The sequence below is a fragment of the Salvia splendens genome, chromosome 22 (assembly GCF_004379255.2).
Source record: "Salvia splendens isolate huo1 chromosome 22, SspV2, whole genome shotgun sequence".
NCBI classification, from domain to species: domain Eukaryota; kingdom Viridiplantae; phylum Streptophyta; class Magnoliopsida; order Lamiales; family Lamiaceae; genus Salvia; species Salvia splendens.
Genome location: NC_056053.1, coordinates 23259317 through 23283649, shown reverse-complemented (window position 1 = coordinate 23283649; position 24333 = coordinate 23259317). Strand labels below are relative to the sequence as shown.

The 24333-nt window shown below is 36.2% G+C and overlaps 4 protein-coding genes across 12 annotated transcripts; 1 reads left to right on the top strand and 3 right to left on the bottom strand.

Annotated features, from left to right (window-relative positions):
- Positions 1 to 6543: 6543 nt before the first annotated feature.
- Positions 6544 to 7038, top strand: LOC121786944 (uncharacterized protein At5g39865-like). Its single transcript, XM_042185536.1, has one exon. The coding sequence runs from the start codon at positions 6544 to 6546 to the stop codon at positions 7036 to 7038; it is 495 nt and encodes a 164-aa protein (XP_042041470.1).
- A 1495-nt stretch (positions 7039 to 8533) lies between these two features.
- LOC121788090 lies at positions 8534 to 12497 on the bottom strand. The gene is made up of 4 exons (XM_042186964.1): positions 11889 to 12497; positions 10814 to 10966; positions 10011 to 10694; positions 8534 to 9752 (listed from the first exon to the last, which is right to left on the bottom strand). The coding sequence occupies exons 1-4, from the start codon at positions 12231 to 12233 to the stop codon at positions 8733 to 8735; spliced, it is 2202 nt and encodes a 733-aa protein (XP_042042898.1). The 5' UTR covers positions 12234 to 12497; the 3' UTR covers positions 8534 to 8732.
- Positions 12498 to 15778: 3281 nt separating this feature from the next.
- On the bottom strand, positions 15779 to 18146 carry LOC121788077 (putative pre-16S rRNA nuclease). Of its 2 annotated transcripts, XM_042186948.1 has the most exons (8): positions 17991 to 18146; positions 17742 to 17889; positions 17489 to 17637; positions 17320 to 17377; positions 16829 to 16897; positions 16640 to 16735; positions 16430 to 16519; positions 15779 to 16164 (listed from the first exon to the last, which is right to left on the bottom strand). In XM_042186948.1, the coding sequence occupies exons 3-8, from the start codon at positions 17635 to 17637 to the stop codon at positions 16090 to 16092; spliced, it is 537 nt and encodes a 178-aa protein (XP_042042882.1). In that variant the 5' UTR covers positions 17742 to 17889; positions 17991 to 18146; the 3' UTR covers positions 15779 to 16089. The 2 variants fall into 2 exon arrangements, with proteins under 2 accessions (XP_042042882.1, XP_042042883.1); XM_042186949.1 differs by lacking the exon at positions 17742 to 17889 and having other exon boundaries at positions 17991 to 18134.
- A 1125-nt stretch (positions 18147 to 19271) lies between these two features.
- LOC121785942 (mitochondrial inner membrane protease subunit 2) lies at positions 19272 to 22961 on the bottom strand. 8 transcript variants are annotated; one of them, XM_042184431.1, is made up of 6 exons: positions 22248 to 22961; positions 21744 to 21806; positions 21327 to 21571; positions 21167 to 21239; positions 19992 to 20154; positions 19272 to 19616 (listed from the first exon to the last, which is right to left on the bottom strand). In XM_042184431.1, the coding sequence occupies exons 3-6, from the start codon at positions 21490 to 21492 to the stop codon at positions 19503 to 19505; spliced, it is 516 nt and encodes a 171-aa protein (XP_042040365.1). In that variant the 5' UTR covers positions 21493 to 21571; positions 21744 to 21806; positions 22248 to 22961; the 3' UTR covers positions 19272 to 19502. The 8 variants fall into 8 exon arrangements, with proteins under 8 accessions (XP_042040365.1, XP_042040362.1, XP_042040363.1 ...); XM_042184428.1 differs by having other exon boundaries at positions 21327 to 21589; positions 21748 to 21806; XM_042184429.1 differs by having other exon boundaries at positions 21748 to 21806.
- Positions 22962 to 24333: the final 1372 nt, after the last annotated feature.

Sequence of the window (24333 nt, the reverse complement as noted above, 5' to 3'; positions counted from 1 at the left end):
TTTTCCCTGAACGACAAGAACAAAAAGAATACGAGGAAGATTTCAAGAAGTGGAAGATAGCAAAGACGAAATGTCCAAACGCAAAAGAGCGTGCAAGACAAGGAGGGATGATGCGAAGTGCGCGATTTAATTTAATATAGTCGAATCTCGCGTAATTTATTAAAAGTGGCAGCGTGAGACTTTCAACTACAATGTTAATTAAACGATATGGCGAAGCTGCTTGGAAGACGAGATGATGGAGAAATTCTATATTCGAAGGACGTAAGCAAATTTCGGGACGAAATTTTTGTTAAGATGGGTAGATTGTAACACCCGGAAAAAAAAGAGAAAAAAAAGTTAAATTAATCTAATTAAATATTTGATTCTGTTGACTTAGTCACCAAGCTGTATTAATTTAAATTCTAATTAAAGATTCTGCAGAGATTTTCCTTCTCCGTAATCTACAAATGAAATAAATAAAAATATATAAATAAACGTTATCAATCATAGTTAATATTGATTGAAACTAACTACCCAGCCATATCCCACCCCTTTTTTTTCCCACGTTTAAAGATGCATGCCCACATCCCAGCAAAATCTCCAACCAAAATATGTCCGTATATTTACTTCAACCACACAATGCAGTTTTCTCATTCCTCCAAAACAAACAAAAGAGGCACACTGCGAATTCAACATCCTTTCTGCCGTATTTTCTTCCTTCCACAAAGTTGAGAAGAAATAGTTATAGGAAGAGAGCCGAGAGTTCCCCAAATTATTTTTCCGGCAACTCTTTGCAACAAAGAATTTCGAGAGTTGTTCGGAGTTGTTTCGAGGCTGAAGCGATGAGAAACGGTGGTTGCCGAACAAGTCGGCCTGTGCGAGCAGTCGAGTGATGACGGAGGAACAGAGCCGGCGTGCCTGGATGACTTCCCGTCGGCACGTACCCGAGGTCGGAGAGTCTGGCGGCTGAGACACCGCATCTACGGCAACCAGCGGCAGCAGCAGCGTGAACCGCGACGGCTGGGTCACCTCCGCTCCAACAGTGATGACAGACGGCGGCAAATCGGAGCGACGGAAAATTTGGGAGAAACTGTTCAATTTGTCGACGAGAGAGAGTGCACCGGAGATGGAGGGAGAGATCGGCTGGACGACGACAGATAGACGGAGCAGCGGCGAACAGCAGCCGATGGCTCTGTGCAGACGGTGATGGCGGCGAGAAGCAGCGACGACCCTGTGCAGACCGCAACGGCGGCGGTGGCTGGACGCCGAGTACGAATCGACAGCGGTGGCTGGCGGAGTTGGAGGAGCGACGGGTTGGGAGAAATTCGAGACGTGGTGTCGAGAGATAGATGGAGACGGGAGAGAGAGAAATAGAGAGAGGTTGGGAGAGAAGAAGATGGGCGTGTACAATGGGGGAAGAAAATAAGGATTTGGGCCTATGGTTTTTTTTAAAAAAAGATTGGGCCTCAGGAAGATATATTTTTTTTAGTTGGGCTATTGTATCAAATACTTCATTTGGGCCAAGTTGTTAAAGAATTAAGTGGGCTGGAGTATTCATTTTGTTGGGTCAAGCTTGGGCAGCCTCAGCAATAATTGAAAGACGGGAAGCATGGACTTAAGGAAGGGAATTCTCCGCGAATCAATTTGAAGTCGAAGTAAGGAATCATAAAAATTAAACGAACGAGGTGGGCTTTCTTTTTAAATAAGGGCAATGCCCAAAGTATATTTTTATGTGAAAATGATATGAATATTTGTCATGCCGTGTTTTGTTTTATTCTATGGAACCTATCTGATGTGGCTTTTGCCATCAATGGATAATCGAATTCGGGTCTGTCTAGGGAGTGAGTCCCTATTCAGGCTAGTGTACACCTATGGAGATCGTGAGCCGTCTTTTGGGTCGGCCGGTCTAGTGACTTGGGATGTGGCCACATTCCTTGTCATCAATGGATCAGATATGGTAGATAGCTATGGGAAAATGGTTGATCAACCGAATTTTACAATGGAAATGATTTTAGTGTCTCGGGCATTTTCAAAGTTAAAACCCGAGGTCACTCAATGGTGGCATGATAAATACTTTTTATAAAATGTTTTCGGCATGAGTCCACTGAGTGCATCAAGTACTCAGCCCTGCTTTTCTTTTAAAAATTGCAGGTTGAGCGTGACGGGTGCGGTGGGTGTTGAGCAAGACCGTTGAAGAAATTAAGTGTTTAGAATGTGTCATGTCTTCACACGTGGCATATTCCTTCTCTCGAAATGCTTCCGCTAAGTAGTTGTCTTTCTTTTGAGTTCTTGTATCGCTAAATATTGTTTCTTTTGAGTTGTTGATTGTTGAGATACTCTGATTTTATTCGAGCTATTCCCATTTGTTTCGGGCTATGGTTGAGTTGTGTTGATTTCCCCTTTCTTCCCCGCTTCTTTAACCCTCCCCTAGTCGCGATCAACCGTGTTTTCTATCCTTAGAAAATGCGGGCGTGACAGTATGCTAGGGTTAAGGTCCAATTCTTATACTCCCTCCGTCCGCGAAATGTTGTCCATATTTCGTGACTCGGTGTGCGTTTTATGAAATGTGAAGAAAAGTGAGTGGAAAAAATTAGTGAAATGTAGGTTCCACATTTATATACTCCACTACTCTTAGTTTATAATAGAATGTGAGTGTAGAAAGTTAATGGAAATTGAGAAGATCGAAATGACAAAAGTGGACAACATTTCATGAACAGCGGGAGTAGATTGATACTAAGCGATAACTATATTAGGTTGGAATTATTTTCTTGAGAATATGAAATCTTGTCAAATAATTTCTTGACTCTTGAGGAGTTTGCAAGAGTCTTATTTGTCAAAATGGAAATAGAAGATATATGCTCAAATTTTCGATCATAAGAAATTGTATAGTATAGTAATTTCAAGTGGTATGACAAGTCAAATTAAATGTGTTGATTGTAAGTGGTGTGACAAGTCAAATTAAATGTGTTGATTGTAAATAGATACGTTACACTTATAGTAAGCAAAAGTATTTTTTTCAAGATATGTTGGAATCAGGTGCATAACTATTCAAATATTCTAATATGTCTTCTATTTATTTTCCGATTTTATTTACTTCATCCGCCATTAGGAGTCTCATTCCTTGACGGCACGAGTTTTAAGAAATATTAAGAAAAGTGGGTGGAAAAAAGTTAGTGGAATAAGGGTCCCATTTGTATATATTAGTTTTAAATGAAATGTGGGTGGAGTGAGTTAGTTGAAGGTGTGACCTTATTACCATTTATGGTAAAAGTAAACCGAGACTCCTATTCACGGACGGACTAAAATGGAAAAATGGAACTCCTATTTGTAGACGGAGGGAGTACTTCATATCTTTTATAACAAGAAATGCTCAAACCAAAAGAGTAATGACTCTAAATCTTCAAATTTTGTTTTGATTCTACTTTCTGTTTCACTTTGTCGTGGCTTGGAGTTTATTGTGAATCTGATCATTGCTCACCGAGATGATTAGAGCTTTTTTATGTATCGAAAAACTGTCATATTTTCCACATCAACATTCCAATCATCACATTGACATTAGTACGTGGAAAATTAACTAAAACCATTGTATACTATTTTATAAAAACAATATATGTATATAGTATTAATAAAAAATCAAACATTATGGCATTTCGAAATTAACGTTGGGCGTTTGATGTATCTGTTGGTGAAAGATTATCATCAATCAATTTAGTAGGTCAAGTTTGTCTTCAATCAAATAAACATCATGCTTATCTATTTATTTATTTAATGATTTATTTGTTTATTTTGTACCTGTAAAGTGTGATTTACAGAATCCTAGGTCATAACGGAAAGCTTCATAGAGTTTGTTCTTTTGGTCATAAATCATAATGATCACAATTATGGTCTGAAATCTAAATGAAGTAGTACTAATTAATTAACAGTCTGTATAATTAGTCTAGCATCGTTCATCCATTTTCTTTTGCTTTCTCACTTATAATTTCTGAATAACTTCCCTTGCAATATAACAGAAGAAAACAATTATTCAGAAAAAGTACTAATTGTCTTAATTGTTTAATTTCAATTCTCCCCTTTTTAAATTGGCAGTGAACTATCCATAGAGAAGACATTTAAATGTTTTACTACATATTTAGATCACGACACATTTGTAACAACTCATTTCATCTATATTTATGAATTAGATTGGAGGTGTGGCTTGTATCGTTAGAAGGCTACGAAAGTCAGATTTAATACTACACAAATGGTAGTTGAATCTGAACATCAGGCTAGGAGTAAATTTTAGTTTAATTGAAGGGTGGTAAATATGTGTTACGAAATTTAGCATGACATTTTTATTTATAGGGAATCCTCTCGAGTTCAATTGTGCTACTATCCATCGACGCGTGAACCCAATTAAACGTTGATTACTCAAGCAATAAGTAAATTACAAGTTTCGGGTTTAATCATAATTCTACTAACCCAAAGCAAGACCCTCTGTCCCATTTAAGATGACCACCTTTTTCTTTTTTATTTGTCCCTATCAAGATAGCCACTTTCCAATTTTGGAAATAACATCATCTCTCCTTCTCCTCATTAGCATATTTAGCTACCTTTTTCCTTTTTACTTTATTTCACCTAACAGTTCTTCCTAAAATCTCGTGTCACTCAAGAATGTGGTCATCTTGAGTGGGACGGGGGGAATATTAACGATACTTGAACAAGTATTCCATCAAGTCACTTCGCGTAGCTTGTTTTTCATTTTGGTTCATATCCTATAATAAGGTAGTCTTAACTTATGTGTTACAGTATTATTTTGAAATAAATTCGAATAATTTGATGGTCTATCATTCTATAAATTCAAATCCAAAATATATATCTAATCAGTGAAATCAAAAGTGCACGTATGAATTTAACAGATTATCAGAATCTATTGAATATAATTCGATTAATCTAGAGACCCCTTTAATTAGCCAAAATCCTAAATTTTTTGAATTAGGGCAACTAATAAGTAAATAGCTTCAGTGTAACCATTTATTTAAAATATAACCATACCCAATATTTCAATTTATAAAACCCTAATTTCAAGACCAAAATATGCAGTAATAAAGAGATGAACATATTAGGTCTCTCTATCTTAATTCTTTTTGTTCTATGCAACTCACCACACATATATACACATAGAAATCACAAAAAAATTATGTTAATCGGGGCCGACCATGACATTTCCGGCCAACCCTAAGGAGAAAATCAGGGCCTCCCGACAGCCTAGAGGGGTCGGCCTCCGACTCTAGCCCCTAAGATCATCCGCCATTGTTATTGATTGGTGATTGTGATTGGACTTGCAAAATGTATATTTGTATATGTTAGTTAGTTGGAAGGGTTGAAAATTGGTGGACATGCCTCATGGCCTTGTACCAAAAAAGCTTCAATCATAGTTGCTTTATACCCACAAAGTCGAAAATTTGAATTGAGAAAAAGAAGGTTGCTTTTGCTCTCCCTTTGTGCTTCAATTATCAACTATGGCACTCCTTGTCTCCCCTTCACTTCATCCCCACCACCCTATTGATCGAAATTACCCCTACGCCCTTCGATCATCCACGTGGAGCTTTCTGATTGGCGTGCAGTTTTATCGAAAAGGGTTTCTTGCAACAATCCATCTTTTAAATACATGATTAAATTTTTTTGAAAAGTGATAAAAAATTGTTTTACTTTCCAACAATCAAGCAAGAAAGAGGGAGACGACTTCCTCAGAATATTCCAAATTATCTTGTATATCTTCTACTTTCTTCTTCTGTGCCATAACCTATAAACCACAAAAAGAATTATTTCCATTCGCTCCATTTTGGATTGTATCTCTATTTCTATGTGACCTTGCTTTCGTGCAATTAAACTATAAAAATGTACTAACAAAAGGCATGTAGTTGTCCCATATCGAAAATGTGAAGTAAAAAATAGAGCATCTTCTCGTTCACGTATCAGATATGAATCAATGAATAAGATCGTACCTAGCCTTGTAAAATCTAACATGATATCAGAGTTGGTACCATGCTCGAGCCAAATGCTAGCAAGTAGGCATCATAGTATATAACACTAGTAGCAAAAACTAGATCTAAAAAATGCTAGCATGGTACATAGAACTCATGTACTTAGCCTTTAACCACAAGCTCACCAAGAACTAGCTAGGTCACCCTTAAGCTATAGTTGGTCTCTCTTTCATGTGTCAGGTACGCTTCAATGAATGAGATTATACTTAGCCCTCGTAAAATGTTAGGAGGGTACATACAACTCATCACTCATGTACCTAGCTAGCCTTTAAACACAAGCTCATCACCACAAGTAGGCCACTCTTAGGCCATAGCTGTGGCACATAACAAGTTGGACAAAAACATACAACACTTTCTCCCAATATGAAATATATACTTCATCACTCCTCCACAATCAACTAGTCTCATCCCTCTACATCCATCCCCTCTTCACTTAGTCATCAAATCCTAAACCAAAACAATGAAAATCATGCTAAGAAAACTCAAGAAAATCTCCAACACCTCCCCTACTTGGACAAACCAAGCCTCAGTCTCGCCAACCATGCCACAACACGAAGACGAGCAACCACGTCCGAAGCAAGAAGCATCGGATTCCTCGGTGGTGCTCTACACCACGAGCCTAAGGGGGATCAGGAAGACCTTCGAGGATTGCAAGACGATCAAGGTCCTCTTGGGGAGTTTTAGGGTTGTGTATTCGGAGAGGGACGTGTCGATGCACATGGAGTATCGCGAGGAGCTCTGGGGGATCCTAGGAGGCAGGGTGGTCCCCCCGAGGCTCTTCGTTAGGGGGAAATACGTGGGAGGGGCGGACGAGGTTGTTGGGCTGCACGATAACGGGATGTTGCGGGCTATGCTGCAAGGTATACCTTTGGCCCCCTCCGCACGCCCCTGTGGGGCATGCGGGGGTATGACCTTCCTGCTGTGTGGCACGTGCAACGGGAGCAGGAGGGTTAATGTGGCGAACGGGGCACGTGCGAGGTGCCCCGATTGTAATGAGAATGGGTTGGTTAAGTGCACACTTTGTCACGTTGGTTAATAAGTGGTTAATTACTTTGTTATGTGGTTTAATTAGTTTTAACTGATTGGAATAATTTTGTACAAAGGTTTAGCTATGTGTATATCCAAACTCTAGTTTGTATCCACATGAGCTGATGAATAATTATAGTCATGAAAGTTTGAACTAATATGCAAGTTAAAGGGCTATTGATATCTTCCACCTAATTATTTTCAAATAATTAGCATTAGCTACAACATGTACGATGTACGAATAGTCAGTGGCGGATCCAGGTGGGATCGGTGGTCGATCAATCCTACTGTGCCAAAAATTGCGCAACCTTTTGTATCGATTTCATGGTGATCTTTTCCTTTAGGGTTGAGGTTCACTTTCGTTCTTCGTCTGCCATCCACTGTAAGACACTGTCGTTGAACCACTTTGCCTTCCAACGTTGTTGGCGGCCTTTATCACAATATTTGATCTCACGAGTTTCATTTTCTAGATCTGTTTCTATGTATAGAATATTTTGTCATACAAATAAGTGTACTTAACATTGTTATTACAAAATCTGTAGTAAAATATTAATCACCATATAAGATGGCAGTTTGCACTATTTTGAATGTCCAATAGAGGACCGATAATATCACGAGCAAAAAATTACATAAGCATATAACAATTTTATTGTCACATCGGTATACCTTTGAGCTATTCAAATTTTATGTACATTTCGATGTACTCCAAATCCAACAATTCTCGAGAAATCATAAATTCATAACAATTGATTGCTAATATAGTGAATTTACTAGTGGTCTTTGGCCCAACCAGGATATGTATATTCAGTTTTTTCTCCTTTCTATTCTTCATTTTCATAATGCTATATTGTATGTTTAATTTACTTGTCGAGTCAATTTCATAGAAACTATATCAAATATTGTCCAAAAAGCTCATAAATCAATTTTGCAATTTTTTCCCTTTTTAAATAAAATAATAATAGTTCATTGTTTACTCTATGATAACTCAAACCTCCTATTTATTAAATGGGTGGAGAAATTTCTTACCAACTGAGCTGAGCTACATTTTATTGTTTATTCAATTTTGAATTGTGTGTTTAACTATTTTAACAATAAACAACAACAAATGTAAAATGGAGTAGTTATGAACCCCACCCATGTGAGGCCAAGGCATTTAATATTATGAATGATTTTTATCCACCAAATATGTGATTACCAATATTCAAAAGATCGACTAACTTTTTCCAACAACCTTTTTAAATAAACCAGACCTTTATAATTTTGTTGAAGCTTAGGCCCATCATTTCATCATTCAATCATACCCCAATTCCTTCCCTTTATCCCACTCATTACTATGCCCCAATACTAATCATGTGGTATAATTTGCACTAAAGCTTGTCTACCAATTCAATGATCACACAAAATTCTATCAAATAAAGCCACAAGATTAGATACCTAACTATAAAATGAAAAAGATGTCACACCTTCCATCAGAAAAAGTCACAAAACTAAAGTATAACCCAAAATTAGGCACTACAAAAGAAGCTACATTAGCTTAACCAAATTAAGTTGCGGAAACACTTGATTTTACAAGAAAGATGGTTACACTTATACATACTAGACCAAAGATGGTGAAATGGATGCTCTTTTGCTGCCAAATTCATCCCAAAACTAAGCTTCTAAAAAGGAAAAACAAAGTTAGCCATAATCACAGTTACCAGTTTTCTAGCAGACTTCTTGGGTAGCGCACGTCGCGACTTCCATTGCAGGAGCCGAGGACGCCAACTGCTCCTCCGCCTGAGTGAAGTGAAACTCTATCTGCAGCCGGTGATAGAGAGGTGTCGATAGGGGCAAGCCTTTCTTCATATCTGCCTGCAGTTCCCTTATTGGGATTGCTGCCAAGAAACTCTTTATGTATTCTTTGCACGACTCTTTACCTTGACAAACAACGCCTTCTTCCTGTCCGTGGTCGTCCCCTGTGTTTCCTGTCACTGGGGCACTTTCTTCAGAGTTCACAAGTTGCTCGGAAACAGGTTTTTCTTCTGATGATTGACTAGTATCTGGCAGTTTGAAGATAGTGGTGTTCGTGTCGAATTTCAGCATGTAAGCCTGGTTGCACCCCTCGTGCAGTCGCTCCCCTAATGTGTCGATGATATAGTAAGCATCGCTGTCGACCTTGAGGATGAAGAAGTGATCATTCCAGCTGACAATGAAAACAGGGGCCTCGCCATTGCTTGCCGAACAGGCAGTGATCTCATCCCATATACTGTCAAACGACATAGCTCCATGCAGAAAATCGAAATCCCCCTCCTCGGGATGGAAGAATCCAATGAATGACTTCTCGGGAACAACACAGAGACGGCGGATTTGAGCTTGGATGACCGTCTCCAGATCAAAGTGCTTATCAGGGAACCGCTCCCTGTAAGTTTCCTTCTCGCAGAGGTTTCTCCATTCCAGGGAGCCGTCTCTGATTAATGTGTCGAACTGCGACTTGATGGGCATGAGGTTGTGACTGTCGTGCAACCAATCAGCGATAACAGCAACTAGTGCTGTGCAAGCGCTTTGTCCTGCAGCCCTTTCGCTTCTTTGATCTATCGAAGCAAAGAACACCTCTGTTTGGATCTTCAGATGACCATCCCGGCTTGTTATTTCTTTCTGCTCCCACGTGCCAACAGCAAAACTATCATCGCCAAACTCGGAAACTGATGTCCGATTTGTATTCGACTCTTCATCAGTTCTATGCCACTGCAAAAAATGGATATGCTTGTTACTTCTCCTGAAAATTTTGTATTCAAGAGTGCCAAAGGAAGATTGTATCGCGTAAAATCTTGCTTTGGTTGGTCTTTCAATCATAATCAGAATTGTGGATAATCAAAACAGGAAGAAAACAGAAGATCCTATTATCATATTTTTGTTGTACATAACAAAAAAGCAAAGAACTTTTGTTGTCGCCGCCTTCTTATAACTTTTGTTAAGGTACCAGGGAAGTATTGGATATCTTACCCCCAATGAGGCCCCTTCATCAGAACTGAGCTGCCTGCGATCAAAGTCTATATCATCACCTCCTTCTTCTCCATAAGACTTCTTAAGTAACGGTTCTCCTTTAGCTTTAGGAGATCTGAAACTCAGTTTCCTCTTTCTCCATGGCAAAATACTACGTTTGGAGTTCTGAATTGATGTCTGCTCAGGGATATCTGATGCTATATCCTCAACATGAGAGCAACCAACATCTGATTTACGTCTGTTGCTGTAGTAAATCAAATCCTCATTATTGATTCTATCACTCGAATAACACGATACACCTGCATAGTTGGCAAAAGCCAATGTACCATAGCTAAATGATTTCCTAACTGAAGAATCCTCCTTTGCTTCATTAGGTTCCCCTTCCTCATATTCATCAAGTGAATCTGAGTCAAAAGAGTAAGCATATTCACCCTCCTCACTCTTGGCAGAGCTCCTTTCTTCACTACCTTCCTCCTCTCGGCAAGCCTTCTTAGCCCTATGAGTCGAAACGTACTCTGTGAATATTTTTACCTTCCTCAGACCGGCTTTAAGAGCAGAAACCTCGTCTTTCTCTGTAGCACAAGTTTCTCCAGATGCTAGAGGAGACGGAGGAGACATTACTGCACTTGGCACCACAGCCGCTGCTTCCTGCACGTCTATAAGCTCCAGAAAGCTGAAAGACAACTGCAAGACAGGTGAAAGATTTAACGTCACTAATGTGTGCAACGAACAAAAGAGTTAATCAAGAGACGGAACACTGTCCACATCTTTATGGTCCTAACATAAATAGTACAACTACTTACACAGAGCATAGGACGACTCTCAACCAGAATGCCGGAAACAGTTAAAGGAATCTTGACTTCAAGGTGCTCCTCAGTCTTGGAAGCATATTCAGCAAGGTTCAAGGACGCTGAACCGAGAATTGATACCTTGTTCTTCGCCCCTTGACTCAGGCCCTGATGCACAACAAAAGTTATAAAGCACAGTTCTCTATCATAAATCATAGTCAGCCAAGCCAACAAAAGTTCCCAAGGGTTCCTTGAAGTAGAAAATTGTAGAACCTAACTTTTAACAACATTGAGAAATAAGGCTTTGGTTGCAGAAAAAGGGCAGAACAGAAATCGAAAACATTATTATTTGCTATTGGTAAGTAGTCTAGTCTATATTTAGTAAAAAACATTGATTCTCATAATCACTTTCACCTTCATTGACTTGAAAGATTCAGGTTACCCGATTTGTTAAGACGTTCAACCCTCAGATTGATAGATTTTAAGAGTTTCGACAGAAACAACCAACTAGAATTAACAACTCAAACTTTTAAACAACAAACAGGAAAACTCATACTAAGATTGTAGATCCCACCAAAACAGGTAACAGCTCATAATCGCACAGAAAAACACCACACAGAGAATTGAGTTAGTGAATTGTCGCCTCATTCAGAAAATATACATGAATATGAAGCAACGAAAGGGCTCCACAGATGATGCTAGAACGAGAATATATACACAAGTCTAGTTTGAATTTTTATTGAAAAAAACTCATCTAAGTTATGAATATCCTCCAACTAAACTTATAAAAGCTGAATCACTCAAGGCAATCCTCACAAATCTGAGGAATTTGGGGGAAAATCATAACCATACAGAGATAATGCTACAACTACAAACTTAGATAACCCATAAAAAGTTCATCTTTTATCAGATTGTCAATATCTCAAACAACATCCTGATTCCCTCTTTCTCACAAACTAAAAAGAAAAGGGCAATCCACTAATTGAGGGAAAAAAAATCATCGCCAAAACAAAAATCCCAAAGAAATTCAAGAACACAAATCAGAAACCTAAAATCTTGAATTGAAGAAAGGGGGGGAAAAGTAACTCACTTGCAAAACACTGAAGCTGATCTCCCAAGGATGAAACACATTCTCCTTATGCCCAGAAAGGCTACAAACATTGCGAAACTCTTCATCCCACTCCACCAAAACGGCGCCGTTTGGCTCATCGACCCTCTTCACCGTCTCCTCCCGAGTGCAATTCCTCCTCACACTCCTCCTGAAGGAGCCCAACGAAAGCTTGTGCCCTTTCCACCTGATCTCAACCGCGAGCCCACCATTATTTTCCTTGTCGTAATCCCCGCACTCTAGGCTCCCGACGCGGAGCCTGACCTCGAATTTCCTCGAAATTAGAGGCGGCCATGGCCTCCACCTCATTATCTTCGCCGCCACCATCGGATTAGGGTAGAAATTGGCGGAAAGATTGTATTTTTATGGAGAAAGGGGAGGAATTTGGTTGAAGGAGAAAGCGTGGGGGGAGTTAGATGGGTAGATTTTCATCTGGGAAATGCAGATTAACGAAATACTGGCTTGTTTTTATCCAATTTTGAGGATTTCTGTGTAAATGTGTTTGAAAATGGGAGAGTGAATATGCCGTTATTTTGCTGGCCTTCAAAGATAGTAATAACAGCACAGCAGCATGCCTGTAGAGAGAGAGAGAGAGTTGACTTAATTGCAAAATTTTGAAGAAAATCAGGATTTAGAAGTTTGGATAATCTTTATTTTTCAATTTTGATAGTAGTAAAAATATTCTTATTATTTTAGAATATAGGAGTACTATAATCGATATCGTATGTGAATTTTAAATTGCAAAAATATAAAATTAAATAAAAAATAACTTAGTACTAGTAATCAAATAATATGTACATCCAAACAAATACAATTGTCAATATTCATTGTGATGGAATCATTTTTCAGATCATCGATCATTTCTAGCATGACCACGAGTGAAAAGGGAGTTGAAATTGCCTTTTTTATGTTACTTAAGAAATTTTTAGTCGGTTCTAGTTATTGCTCGAAAATACTACACTATATCTTTCTTTATGCGATTTATTTTATTGCTCGAAAATACAAGCAATAGTACTGTTTTTGCTCGAAAATCCTACTAGTATGGAGTATATTTTTGGTACAGTTACATTTATTATGCGATTTAATATATTTCTTGAAGTTAAAGTTGCATCAAATTGTGAACTACAAAATGGTTTCTAGATGAACTATATATAAATCATCTTAGGGACGGTTTAAAAAATAAACCTCGAGCTTAAAACCACTTTATAATATCGACACCACTTTCAAACCTTTTAGTGCAAAAAGTATTACTAGTATTTTCTTTCTAATTTTTGCAAAAAAAAAATTGATGTTTTTTTGCAATAGTTAATAATAGTAAAATTTAAATTACATAATAGGTACTCTACTTATTAACGTAACATTTATTTATGATTAACTTTACTTATTGTCATAATTTATAATGGATTTAACATCGTAATAGATATCTATTGGATCACTTTTACTGGGAAAAAATAAAGCAAATTGCAAAGTTGAGGATATTTGTTGAAAAATAAATTAATTTAAAGGGGATAAACGAAAAAAATGCTAAACATAAGGACTTAAGAAGGCTATGAACTCATAATTATTAAAGCTATGATATAAAGCTAAATTAATAGTATTAGTACACATTTCGTCATTTAATTTCTGAGAAATAGGTTGAGCTTTAAATGGGGGAAGCAAAATGATAATAATGAATATTGTGACTTGAAAATTAGACAATTGACTTTTTCATGCAAAACTCTCTCCATTTATGAATGAATATATTGCTTGAAATGGTGGGAAGGTGGGATGTGATAATTAATGCGTTTGGAAGAAAATTTATGTATATAGATTGCTTGCAATCACAAATTTTTGTATAACAGAATTAAGGGTGAAAATATAATATTATAATTTTTCTTCAGCATGCATTTAACATCTACCCCAAACATTGGAAAGTGGAAAATCCTTTTTGTTTGTCTTTGTTTTGTCTATTAATTGCTCCAATCCAACCAATAAAATGACAAGGAAAGAAAGAGACTTGGCATGGCAAAAAAAAACTAAATAAATTAATCTTATATTGATAATGGATTTAAATTAATAAATGGGGGTATCTAAATTATAGAGTACTCACAGATCGATATATATGATTATATAGAAGCATCCAATGTGGACTTTTGACTTAATTTTCCAAAAAAGAAGGTTGTAATCCTTCCATTGTTGATATATAGTCTAGTTAGATACGAACAAATCTTCATATGATGTCACAGCCCAAAATCATTTATTTTATTTGAAATTATTTATTGTTAATTATTAAATTTTGAAGATGTGGAGTATTTTAAAATTTTGTTAAAAAATTTAGTATGTGTCTAGTTGTGCCCATTAATTAGAAGAATGAATTTGAAATAAAGATGTGGCCTTATAAATGAATTCACATATTAAAACTAATTAAGTTTAGAATTAGCACTTAGTCCACAAGAATTATTATTAATAACAAAAAAGTTTATTATTCATCAGTGATATAGGCCGGTCCAAGAAAATTAAACCAAGAAATGTTGACATTAAATACTACTACTACTACTATTCATATTAATTGGAGTGGTTGTGAATATAGGATTATTTATTTGCACCAACTTTTTTTCATGTGGGGACGCACTTACATTTCGATTCCTATTATACCTTAAATTTTAGTGTAATCAATCAAAAATAGAATTAAATTGAACCATGTTACGTCGAAGACATTATATTTAAAAATCATGACTCGTGGAAATTATTGGTAGCAAACAAATTTGGACATAATTATATATGGTAGACAATTAAAATAATCAGCATATAAAACAATGGATATGTCATTGTTTTGGGGGAAAATGAGCCGTGCGATATGTCGCTTTCCGCAACGCCTTTTCTTTCGTCGTATTCTGCTATTTTTTATGCGATTTTTTAAAAAACAAATTAAATTTTTGTATTGATATCATAATTTATGTATATCAAATCCGCGTTTAATAGTTGGCACTAATACTCCAAACTTTCAAAGTATTAAATTATTTTGGTTAATTAATGTTGACTGCTTTTTAAGTGACCAATAGAGTTATGATTAGGTTTATTAATCCTTGTAGTTACAAACTATTGTTGAATTTGTTATTTTTTACTTTATTGTAAAAATCATGAACTTAATTCTCATGCGTACTAAATTTTCCACAACTGGTTTTAGTTTGGGAAAAACATCGAATTTGTAAAAAAATTACTACCTACTAGATCTAAGTTCATAAAATTTTGCAATTAAATTTTAAGTTCTAATAAATAACAAATTCCAAAGAAAGTTTATTGTAATGATATCCCTTATCACTTTCACATCGTCAGCAGCATGCACTTTGTAAAGAAAATGTTAATGTGGTGGATTTTCTATCATGATTTTTTGGGGTCAAAAAAGTGATTTGAATATCTATAAATTAAGCTTCCATATATGTATATTTAAATTCTATAAATTAAGGTTCCAAGATGTGACGTCATTCTCCTCCTCGAGTTATCACTATCCAATAAAGTGAAGTCAGATATCGATTGTGAGTAGATTGAGCTTATAGTATAGTAGGTCACATGTATTACAACTCATTAGTCATTAAATAATCATTATATAATTGCCATCATTTGTAAGCAGAACAAAAATAAAGAGCACCCAGGATTCAGAAATGAACTTGAATATTTTCTTGAGATATTATTTACTACTCCATATAACTTAGTTTTAAGCCTATTTAAGTCATGGGCTATGACTATTATGTGCATACGTTTGACAAATGAATTAAGTCATAGAACTCAAAGTCAGTTATTGTGGCTCACTTGGGTCTAAATTCAATTGGTGGAATTGCATTCACAAATACTCATCTAACATTTGAACTAATCATAGTCCAATCGATATGAGATATCACAAAAAAGAGTACATTTTATTAATGCAAATCATACAACATAGATAAATCACACCATGCGATGTGAGCAACAATATGTGTAATCTAAATACCATGGTCTGCAAACCATAAGACTCATACAGTCATACATATAGGGCTCGTTTCATCGCGTGATAAAAAGAACGACAGACAGGTATGATAACCATATGGTGTCGGACGCTGATGTATTATTTCACTCGGAATAGCAACAGATATGTGGATATTAAAACACTCCACGTGCTAAAAATTGTATGATTTTGCCACTCTATAGTGTTCGTGAGTCGAGATCATCAGTCAATTTTTTCATCAAGCAGATTTTCAGTTTCTTTTAGACCTCGACTTCTGCTAGCAAAATCCAGGTAACCCTGCCAGTTATCAAAAACTATATTCACTACGACATACAGCTCCTACGAATAATTTCAGTTTCTTGATTTAGACCCCGACTTCTGAGACAGGACTTTCATGTCCTTGTCTTTCAAATACTTATAGACAAGAATTTGCAAGGAACGTGATATGACTATTTTTTACGAGAATATTCGTATGAAATCTATGCAGTAGAAATATACATGATCCAGTTCAGCAACATACCCTGTGTAACTAAAAAATATAAAGGCGAGATTGGATTGATACCTGAAGGATTCCCACAGCAGCAAATTTGTCCATAATTGTCTTGAGTTGTACTGGATGTAATGTCAAAGGCTTCAAGAGAAACTCAACATTCTGAAACATTCATTAATTAAATGGTTCAGCTTGTGCAAATGAGTATTTTCTCAAATCACGAAAAAAATTACCCTTTATCAGTGAATAACCATAAATAAAGCAGAAACAAGAAGCTTTCACCTTCGATGTAAAGCACTCATCCCAGAATGTGTACTTTAAATCTTCAAACTTCCCTGTTTTATTGAGATCATCGATAAAAAGCTTCACTTGCACTGCCTGCATAATTTGCATATTTGAAACTCAGAAACGGAATATTGAAGTGCGAGAAAAAATAAGGTAAGCATGATGTGCAAGATGAGGGCAACGCACATCTGGGTTGCTCTTATGCCTGTCGAAAGGATAGCCAATGACAAAGCCTTCCAGGGAAAGTCCGGAAATCTGCATGAATAGTGAATACACAAATAAACAGCAAACATAATATACACCAGCATGTGAATCATCAGTTGAGCACACAAGGGAGACATAACTATACCAATAATTTCATGGCAAAAAGTTGAGAAACACGAAAACAACTCTAACAGTGAATCATGTAAAAGGGGAATAAACAATAGCAAGAAGATGCCAGCGTATCAATGACTCAAGCTTCCACAAACGTCACATACATGTTAAAATTACTACTTTCAATATATCATGGTTGCAAATCACAACTGAAAATTCTGTTGTAGCACCAAAATCTGCTATTTACTGAAGACAAACACTGCCCGATTAGCCTTCTAAAAAAGTTTAGCATTTAATTTAATCTATATCAATCAAGAGTCCAAATGAATGAATGATCAATCAAGAATATAAAGAATGCTCACCAAAGTCTGGAAATCAGTAGATATCAGGTCGATATTTGTTCTTTTACGTACAAGGACACTGCAGGCAAACAAAAATCAACATCACATAAAATGGAATGTGCATATTTGCAAACAACTTATGAGTCCTTTTCGGGGGTAAATTGTGAAACAGACAAGCTGGAGCATTAACCTTAAGGGCGATGCTGTTATGTTATTAGCATCAGAAACAGAGAGGCCGATGTACTTATCACCTACATCCAAGCCAAGCAAACGGCCTCGTTTGACCTCACTTGACTTCAACAATTCTTGATACAGTTTCAGTGGCTTTAAGTACTTCATCTGTATCGGTTTTTGCACAATCAGCCACATTAAGACTATTAGAGCAGGATACTAAAAAATGGGTAAATACAGTTCAATGAGATATTTTGCAAACAAGCATTCACCTCAATTAGATACACAAAACTGCAAATATCAAACTTTGCAAGCTCATTTCTCTTCAAGAGATTTTCCTTAATTTCAGCAAATTCAGAAGTATGTAATCAACCATCAAGCTTCAGTAAAACCACTAATAAGTTCCGAAAAACTAAATTTCTGCAAATTGACAAAGGAATTTCAATGCGGCATCAATACCACAGCTGCGTGATATCTAACTGTAAAACTTTTCTATAATTTCATGATATAGATAGGATTACAGAGTATTTGATGTCGCCGGGAGGATGAAGGCGGCGTTACAAGGCGGCGCAACTACGGCTGAATTGGCGGTGAGCGGCGCGCGGAGGCTGCAAGGTTTAGGGCACTCAGTGTGAGGGTTATTTTGGGTATAAATTAAATTTTATTTTAAAGACAAAATTAAAATCACACCACATATAGCATTATTTATTTCGCATGATTACAATGTCTTATTTTGCTTTATATATTTAGTTTAATTTTGATATATTAAAAATTAATATTGTCATTTTTTATTTTATAAAAGTTAAAATTCAATTTGTTCATTTTCTTTTTAACTTCAAACTAAACAAAAAATAATAATAAATTAAACTTTAATATATATAAATACTACTCCATCTGTCCCACATAATTTGGGACACTTTTACCGGGCACGAGTTTTAAGAAATGTAATGAAAAATGAGTTGAAAAAGTTAGTGGAATGTGAGTCCCACTTTTATATATTAGTTTTATAATTAAATGTGAGTATGAATGAGTTAGTGGAAATGTGGGGTCTACTACCAAAAATGGTAAAAGTGAAATGAGTCAAATTATGTGGGACGGCTCAAAATGGAAAACTGGGTTAAATTATGTGGGACAGAGGGAGTATAAAGTAAAAAAGTCAATAATATTTTTTAATTTATCGAAGTCAAACTAAATATTGCCAACTTCTTTTAATAGAAACTTTAAAACGACATGGTATCTGTTTGCATATGTTTACGTAATCAATTTGAACAAAAAAATCAAGGGTAAATTGCTTGTTAAGTCATGAATTTTCGGCATAATTTGGTTTTTTCCGTGAATTTTGAATGTTGCACGAAAAGCATGAACTTTACTAGATTGTGTAAATTTCCCATCAGACCCGACTCGATAGATTTCGGACACAAACTTATCCTACGTGGCGCGCCCGAGGCGTGACTTGGAAAATGCCAAATTTGGGATTGAATTCAAATTGTGGAATTAATACTACTTTTATGCTAAATTCGATTTGTATGTTTATTTCGATTTTGCATGTTGAATTCTGACTTATATGTTTACATTTGTGCTACTTGTATGTTAATGATAAGTCTAGGGTCAGAGATTGCAAAGACGGAAGAAAATAATTAGAATTAGTAGAAATTTGCCAAGTCACGCATCCGACGCGCCGCGTAGGATAAGTAATTGCATCGGAAATCTATCGGGTCGATTCGAATGGGAAATGCACACAGTCCGATAAAATTCATGACTTTTCATACAACATTTAAAATTAACATGAAAAACCAAACTACTTTAAAAATTTCCGACTTTACACAAAATTTGCCCAAAAATCAATACACGCACTGCAATGTTATAATAAAAAAAAGTTAATGTTAGTAGTAAAGTATTCAATGCTATAACAAAGTATATTTCCCAATTTACAATGAAACAAATGAGATTTATCCTGAAAATTCAGAAGAATACTAGTATCAATAAATGAATCAAAACCTCCCTTGTTAAATAAAGAAATAAAAAAGAAAAGTTTATTCTTCAACATGAACCGGCGGCAATGCATGGGTTCTGCTATTAACTCCACCAATTCTGTGAGGAGGCCAGACCGTATGCGTGATGCGCCCGCAAATCAAACCCAGAGGAATCTGCCACAACATTTAGGGAGACGGAAGTTAAGAGTCTCGTTCCAAACCATCTCACGGGGCAAAAGCCCGTCAAACTATCATACACGATTCTAAACACAACCAAACACCAACGATGCCACTGGATACTAGGCTAGGACACGACGAATACACATATGCATACAAGTCTGAAATCATCACTGCACATATCTTAACTAATCGAAAATATAATGTTAATCACCCATTAACAGGGTAGAAAGCAAAAAGCAAGATACCAAGATGGTCCAAATTCTGTAGTTTAACACTTTCTGGGACACTCTTGTGACTTAATTCTTCCTAAACCGACTTACACACACACACATATAAATATGTTCATATAACAAATATCGAGCATCATACCGGGCCAAAAGATCTTGAGTCAAGGCTACAAGCTGAGTTATCCCCAACAACCCAGCAATGCCCTTCAGGAACCCTCACAGTGTCAAGTGAAGGGAGATCAATCCAGTCGCCTGGCAAGCCAACGATTCTTTTTATGTTTTTCTCCTTATAATTACTTGGGGAACTGTAAAGAGAAACACACATATACGAATTCATCATGGCATCCCATAAGTGAACATAGAAGAAAGTTAGTCTTAAAATAAATAAGCATATTGTACTACTACTTCATAGTATATGTAAATCTTAGTCATTTTAAACAAAGAACAAATTGAGTATCTTTATATAAGCCAACTTAATCAATGGGGCTCTTTGAACTGCATTTCAGTTAGAGATGGACAATTGACTTATGTGATATGAATGAAATAATGCACAACTATTTAGAATACAGCGCGTCATCAACCAAAAAGCTCATTTTTAATGAAAAGATTCTAGACACAAGCTAAATCTTGAGCTCTGTGATACGTCCACAGTCAACATATAAGCAACCATACCACCAATATCTTGCAAGAAATACATTGAATGCAAGATAACATAATAATTTGTTGAGTTTCTGCAGTATGCTTAATCAGGCATGTATCATTAAATACTTGTCTTTTGTACGACATAGAAAAGATCCCTTAGTGTTATGATCGAATCTATCCTGCATCAGTAACTGCAAGAATTTAATTGAAATTTAACACTTCATCGCATGAACAAGTGCTGACAACTGCACTAGAACAAATGGAAAAACACGAGTTAGGATACTAACCCCTACAAAGACAACAAAAAGGCTCAAGAGGAAAACTTCATGTCTTTACCATATGAAGTAATTCAGGTGTATTCGAAGGAACCATAGATGGCATTGTACTGAACACATTAGCAGCAGTCAGATAAAAAAATCGATTAAAAGCCATTATCAAACTCTACATATTCAAAGTGTTGCATCAAATTACAGCAATTTATTAAAGCTATAATGCCTCTTAAAACAGATAACACCAAACCAATGTTTAGGTCTAACGAAACTATGTTACAAATCCAAGAATTAATTCAACAGCACAAATATTGTTTATCAACATTTCCCCAAAAAATAACACCTATAAATTTGAAACAAGAACATCAAACAATATGATAATGTCGCTCGAGAAACAAAAAATTACCGAAAAACGACGACATCGCCACGCGAGAACTTGTACTTGACAAGGCAGAATTTCTCAACCAATACGTAGTCATCTGCAAGCGAACACACAATCAAGCCCCAAATTGAGGGGAGATGAAAAATGAATTGGACATTTATGAAAAATGAATTAGACATTTTACCAAATGAAATTCCGGTAGAACTGTCAGTATGGGGATTGAAAGTCGGAGACATGGACGAACCACGAACAGCAGTAAAGCTAGCATAACGGTCGGAAATCGTGAGGCAAACTATGCCTGCGGTGAAATATTTTTTGGCTAAATCCAATAGAAATATTTTAGGAGACATAATTCGAATTCAGCAATGGCTGCCCAAGAAGGCAGCTGGCCACGTCGGAATGGATAAGAGATGTTTGGTTTGGGGATGACTTCAAGCATGAAAAATCCTGAGTTAGAGCCTTAGAGGTTTCAATCAGGGCAAATATGTTAAAAATTAAACTTAGGAGCTAGCAATTAAACTACGCAAACACGTCCTTAACCTTAAGGGCGATGCAGTTATTTTATTAGCATAAGAATCAGAAAGGCATGAGAACTTATCACCTACATCCAATCCAAGCCAAGCAAACGGACTCGTTACAATTTCAATGGCTACAAGTACTTCATCTGTATCAGTTTTTGCACAATCACCGAAATTAATGACTATTAGAGCTAGATACTAAGACAAATGGTAGAATACAGTCCAACAAAGTTGACAAATACTGTATCAGCAGATTGAATATTTTGCAAACACAGAGACACAAAACTGCAAATATCAAACTCATTTCTCTTGAGCATTTCGTTAGCAATGAAAATTCACAAGCCTGGACTCAACCATCAAGTTTCAGCAAAACCACTAATAAGTAATAAGTTCCCAAAACTAATTTTTTGCAAATTGAAAAGGAATTTCAGTGCGCCATCAACACAACAGCTCCGCGATATCTAACTGTAAAACTTTCTTCTATTATTTGATTCATATTCCAGAAATTAGGAAATTTTACATCATATTGATCACAACGCAGTTTTCATCAATCTATTCAATTGTTGCTTTTCAGCAACAAAATTCACCTCGAAAATAACGGGATGTCGCCAGTAGAGGGTGAAGGCGGCGCAACTACGGCTGAATAAAGTTGTTAAGCGCAGCGGCGATGAGCGGCTAGGGCACTCAGTTAGAGCCGCGGGTTTATGTTATCGGTAGCTGATAAGATTAAATTAAATTGTTTAATCTATTAAAATATAGTACACTAAAATCATAAGTATTAATGATATCAATTTAAGGCTATAACTGCCTTACTTATCAAAAATATCGATACTCATTATAAAAGAGATGTTGATTTTTTTTTATTCAAATAAGGTTTGTAATGCTAAATTGTTGAGCTCGTCTCGTGCCAATAATTTTGTCATCGGAATTTATTCAAAACCACCAACACCACGAACGATACAACAAAGCTCACTCCACTCCGAAAAGAGAGAACAATAAAAGATTACAAACCCAACCTCTCAAACTAAAGTAGTAGTAGTAGTAGTAGCATAAGTTATTCAATGAAATTCTTATAGCAGCTGGGTATATTTTTGAACACATTTATTCCGATGATCACAAAGATGGTTTAGTTGGGAAGGAGACAGCCAAGGAAAGAGGAGAGGATTCCACGAACAATGGCTCCGCGGCGGGCGGGAGTGAGGAACCGCCGGCATGCTTGGGAAAGTGGGTTGGCTTTGAGTTGGGGAGAATCTAATGTTTGCTTGGGAAGAGACATGTTAGTTTGTAGTAATAGTGATGAATAAAATGATTCTGGTTGTGAACACAAGTGTGTGGGTGGGTGGGTTTTTATAAATGAGAATGTTGAAATGAAGGTTGGGGTTTGGGCTAATAACGCGTTTACTTTTGTTAACTCAGCGTTTTACTTGTTCCTTATTTATCAACTTGTTGCTTATTTATCACATCACCACGCGGTGGGAATGGAATGGAGTGAAATATTTATAATGACTTAGGCAAGTATGGATGTGGAACCGGTCAAAACTGAGGAGGCCAAAACCAGAGAGCCGGGCCATGATGAATGAGTTCACGACCAACTCCAACTCCAACTCCAACTCGATCACAATGAGAAATTTGGGCACACCCCAGCCCCTCAACTGTTGTTGACTTTTCTTTTGTAATTTTACCTATGTAATCAATTAGGTAATCGGCCAGTAAAATTCTAAACTCTAGCTAATTATTTGGGTTTTACATAATACCCTAAACTAGTACTACTAATTAAAATAGTGCACCAGATCAATTTCTAAAAAGTACAAGAAATATTAGACCTTAATGGTTGGGTCATTAATGGATCGATCCGATAATAAATAACCTGCACAATTTACACCAGTAAGAAAAACTGGTCTTTATCTAACTCCTTAATAAACGCTCTCTGTCCTCTTTCCTCTTGTGAGAACATCTCCAATGAGAGAAGGTATGTAGAAAATATAAACTTATGTATTTACCTTCTTATTAAAAGTGAAATATACCATTTTAAAAAGTAACGCATTCCAAAGGGAAAAGGTATATAGAAAGATAAATTATTTTTTAAAAATAAAATAATAGTACAAAATGCATTAAAAACATAACGTATAATACCTTCTCAAATACATTTTTCATTGGAGAAGGATTTTTCATGAAAAGAAGGCAAATATGGTAGTTATAAGATTTTACCTCTCCATTCCATTAATGGAGAGGTAAAGATACCATTTCAAAATAGGAAAATGTATAATACCTTCTTAAATACCTCTCTTCTTGGACAATGATTTTTAATGTAAAAAGGTAAATATGGTAGTTATATTAGTTTACCTCTCCACTTGGAGATGGTCCGAGAGCTATTATACTTTTAATCCCTAACTAATACTATTAAGGCATGTTTTATAGATGGGATAAACATGGAAAAGGTTTATTATCATTGTTAATCGTCTGTTTTGTAGCTTGGATAAATACAACTCAAGGCCCGAAAAAAAAGCCGGCGGCCCGCCAGGCCCTCATGAATAGTTCTATTTTTCACTATTGGGCTTGGTTAATTAATCCCAAAAAATTTGTGGGTTTATGCACTGTTTCAACAAGATTTCCCCTCCAGGCCCTTTCTTTTACCTCCTCTCTCTCTCCTTTTCTGTTACCCCCTCAACGAAG

Coding starts and splice junctions, on each gene's coding strand:
- LOC121788077 (XM_042186948.1), bottom strand. CDS start 17,637: ATGAAGTACTTAAAGCCACTGAAACTGTATCAAGAATTGTTGAAGTCA. Junction 16,898..17,319: donor CTACTGATTTCCAGACTTTG/GTGAGCATTCTT, acceptor CTATTCATGCAG/ATTTCCGGACTTTCCCTGGA. Junction 16,520..16,639: donor ATGAGTGCTTTACATCGAAG/GTGAAAGCTTCT, acceptor TGAATGTTTCAG/AATGTTGAGTTTCTCTTGAA.
- LOC121785942 (XM_042184424.1), bottom strand. CDS start 21,492: ATGTCTCCTAAAATATTTCTATTGGATTTAGCCAAAAAATATTTCACC. Junction 21,240..21,326: donor TTCTACCGGAATTTCATTTG/GTAAAATGTCTA, acceptor GTTCGCTTGCAG/ATGACTACGTATTGGTTGAG. Junction 20,155..21,166: donor GGCGATGTCGTCGTTTTTCG/GTAATTTTTTGT, acceptor TTCTCTTTACAG/TTCCCCAAGTAATTATAAGG.
- LOC121788090 (XM_042186964.1), bottom strand. CDS start 12,233: ATGGTGGCGGCGAAGATAATGAGGTGGAGGCCATGGCCGCCTCTAATT. Junction 10,967..11,888: donor TCAGCTTCAGTGTTTTGCAA/GTGAGTTACTTT, acceptor GTTGTGCATCAG/GGCCTGAGTCAAGGGGCGAA. Junction 9,753..10,010: donor ATGAAGGGGCCTCATTGGGG/GTAAGATATCCA, acceptor CATTTTTTGCAG/TGGCATAGAACTGATGAAGA.
- LOC121786944 (XM_042185536.1), top strand. CDS start 6,544: ATGCCACAACACGAAGACGAGCAACCACGTCCGAAGCAAGAAGCATCG.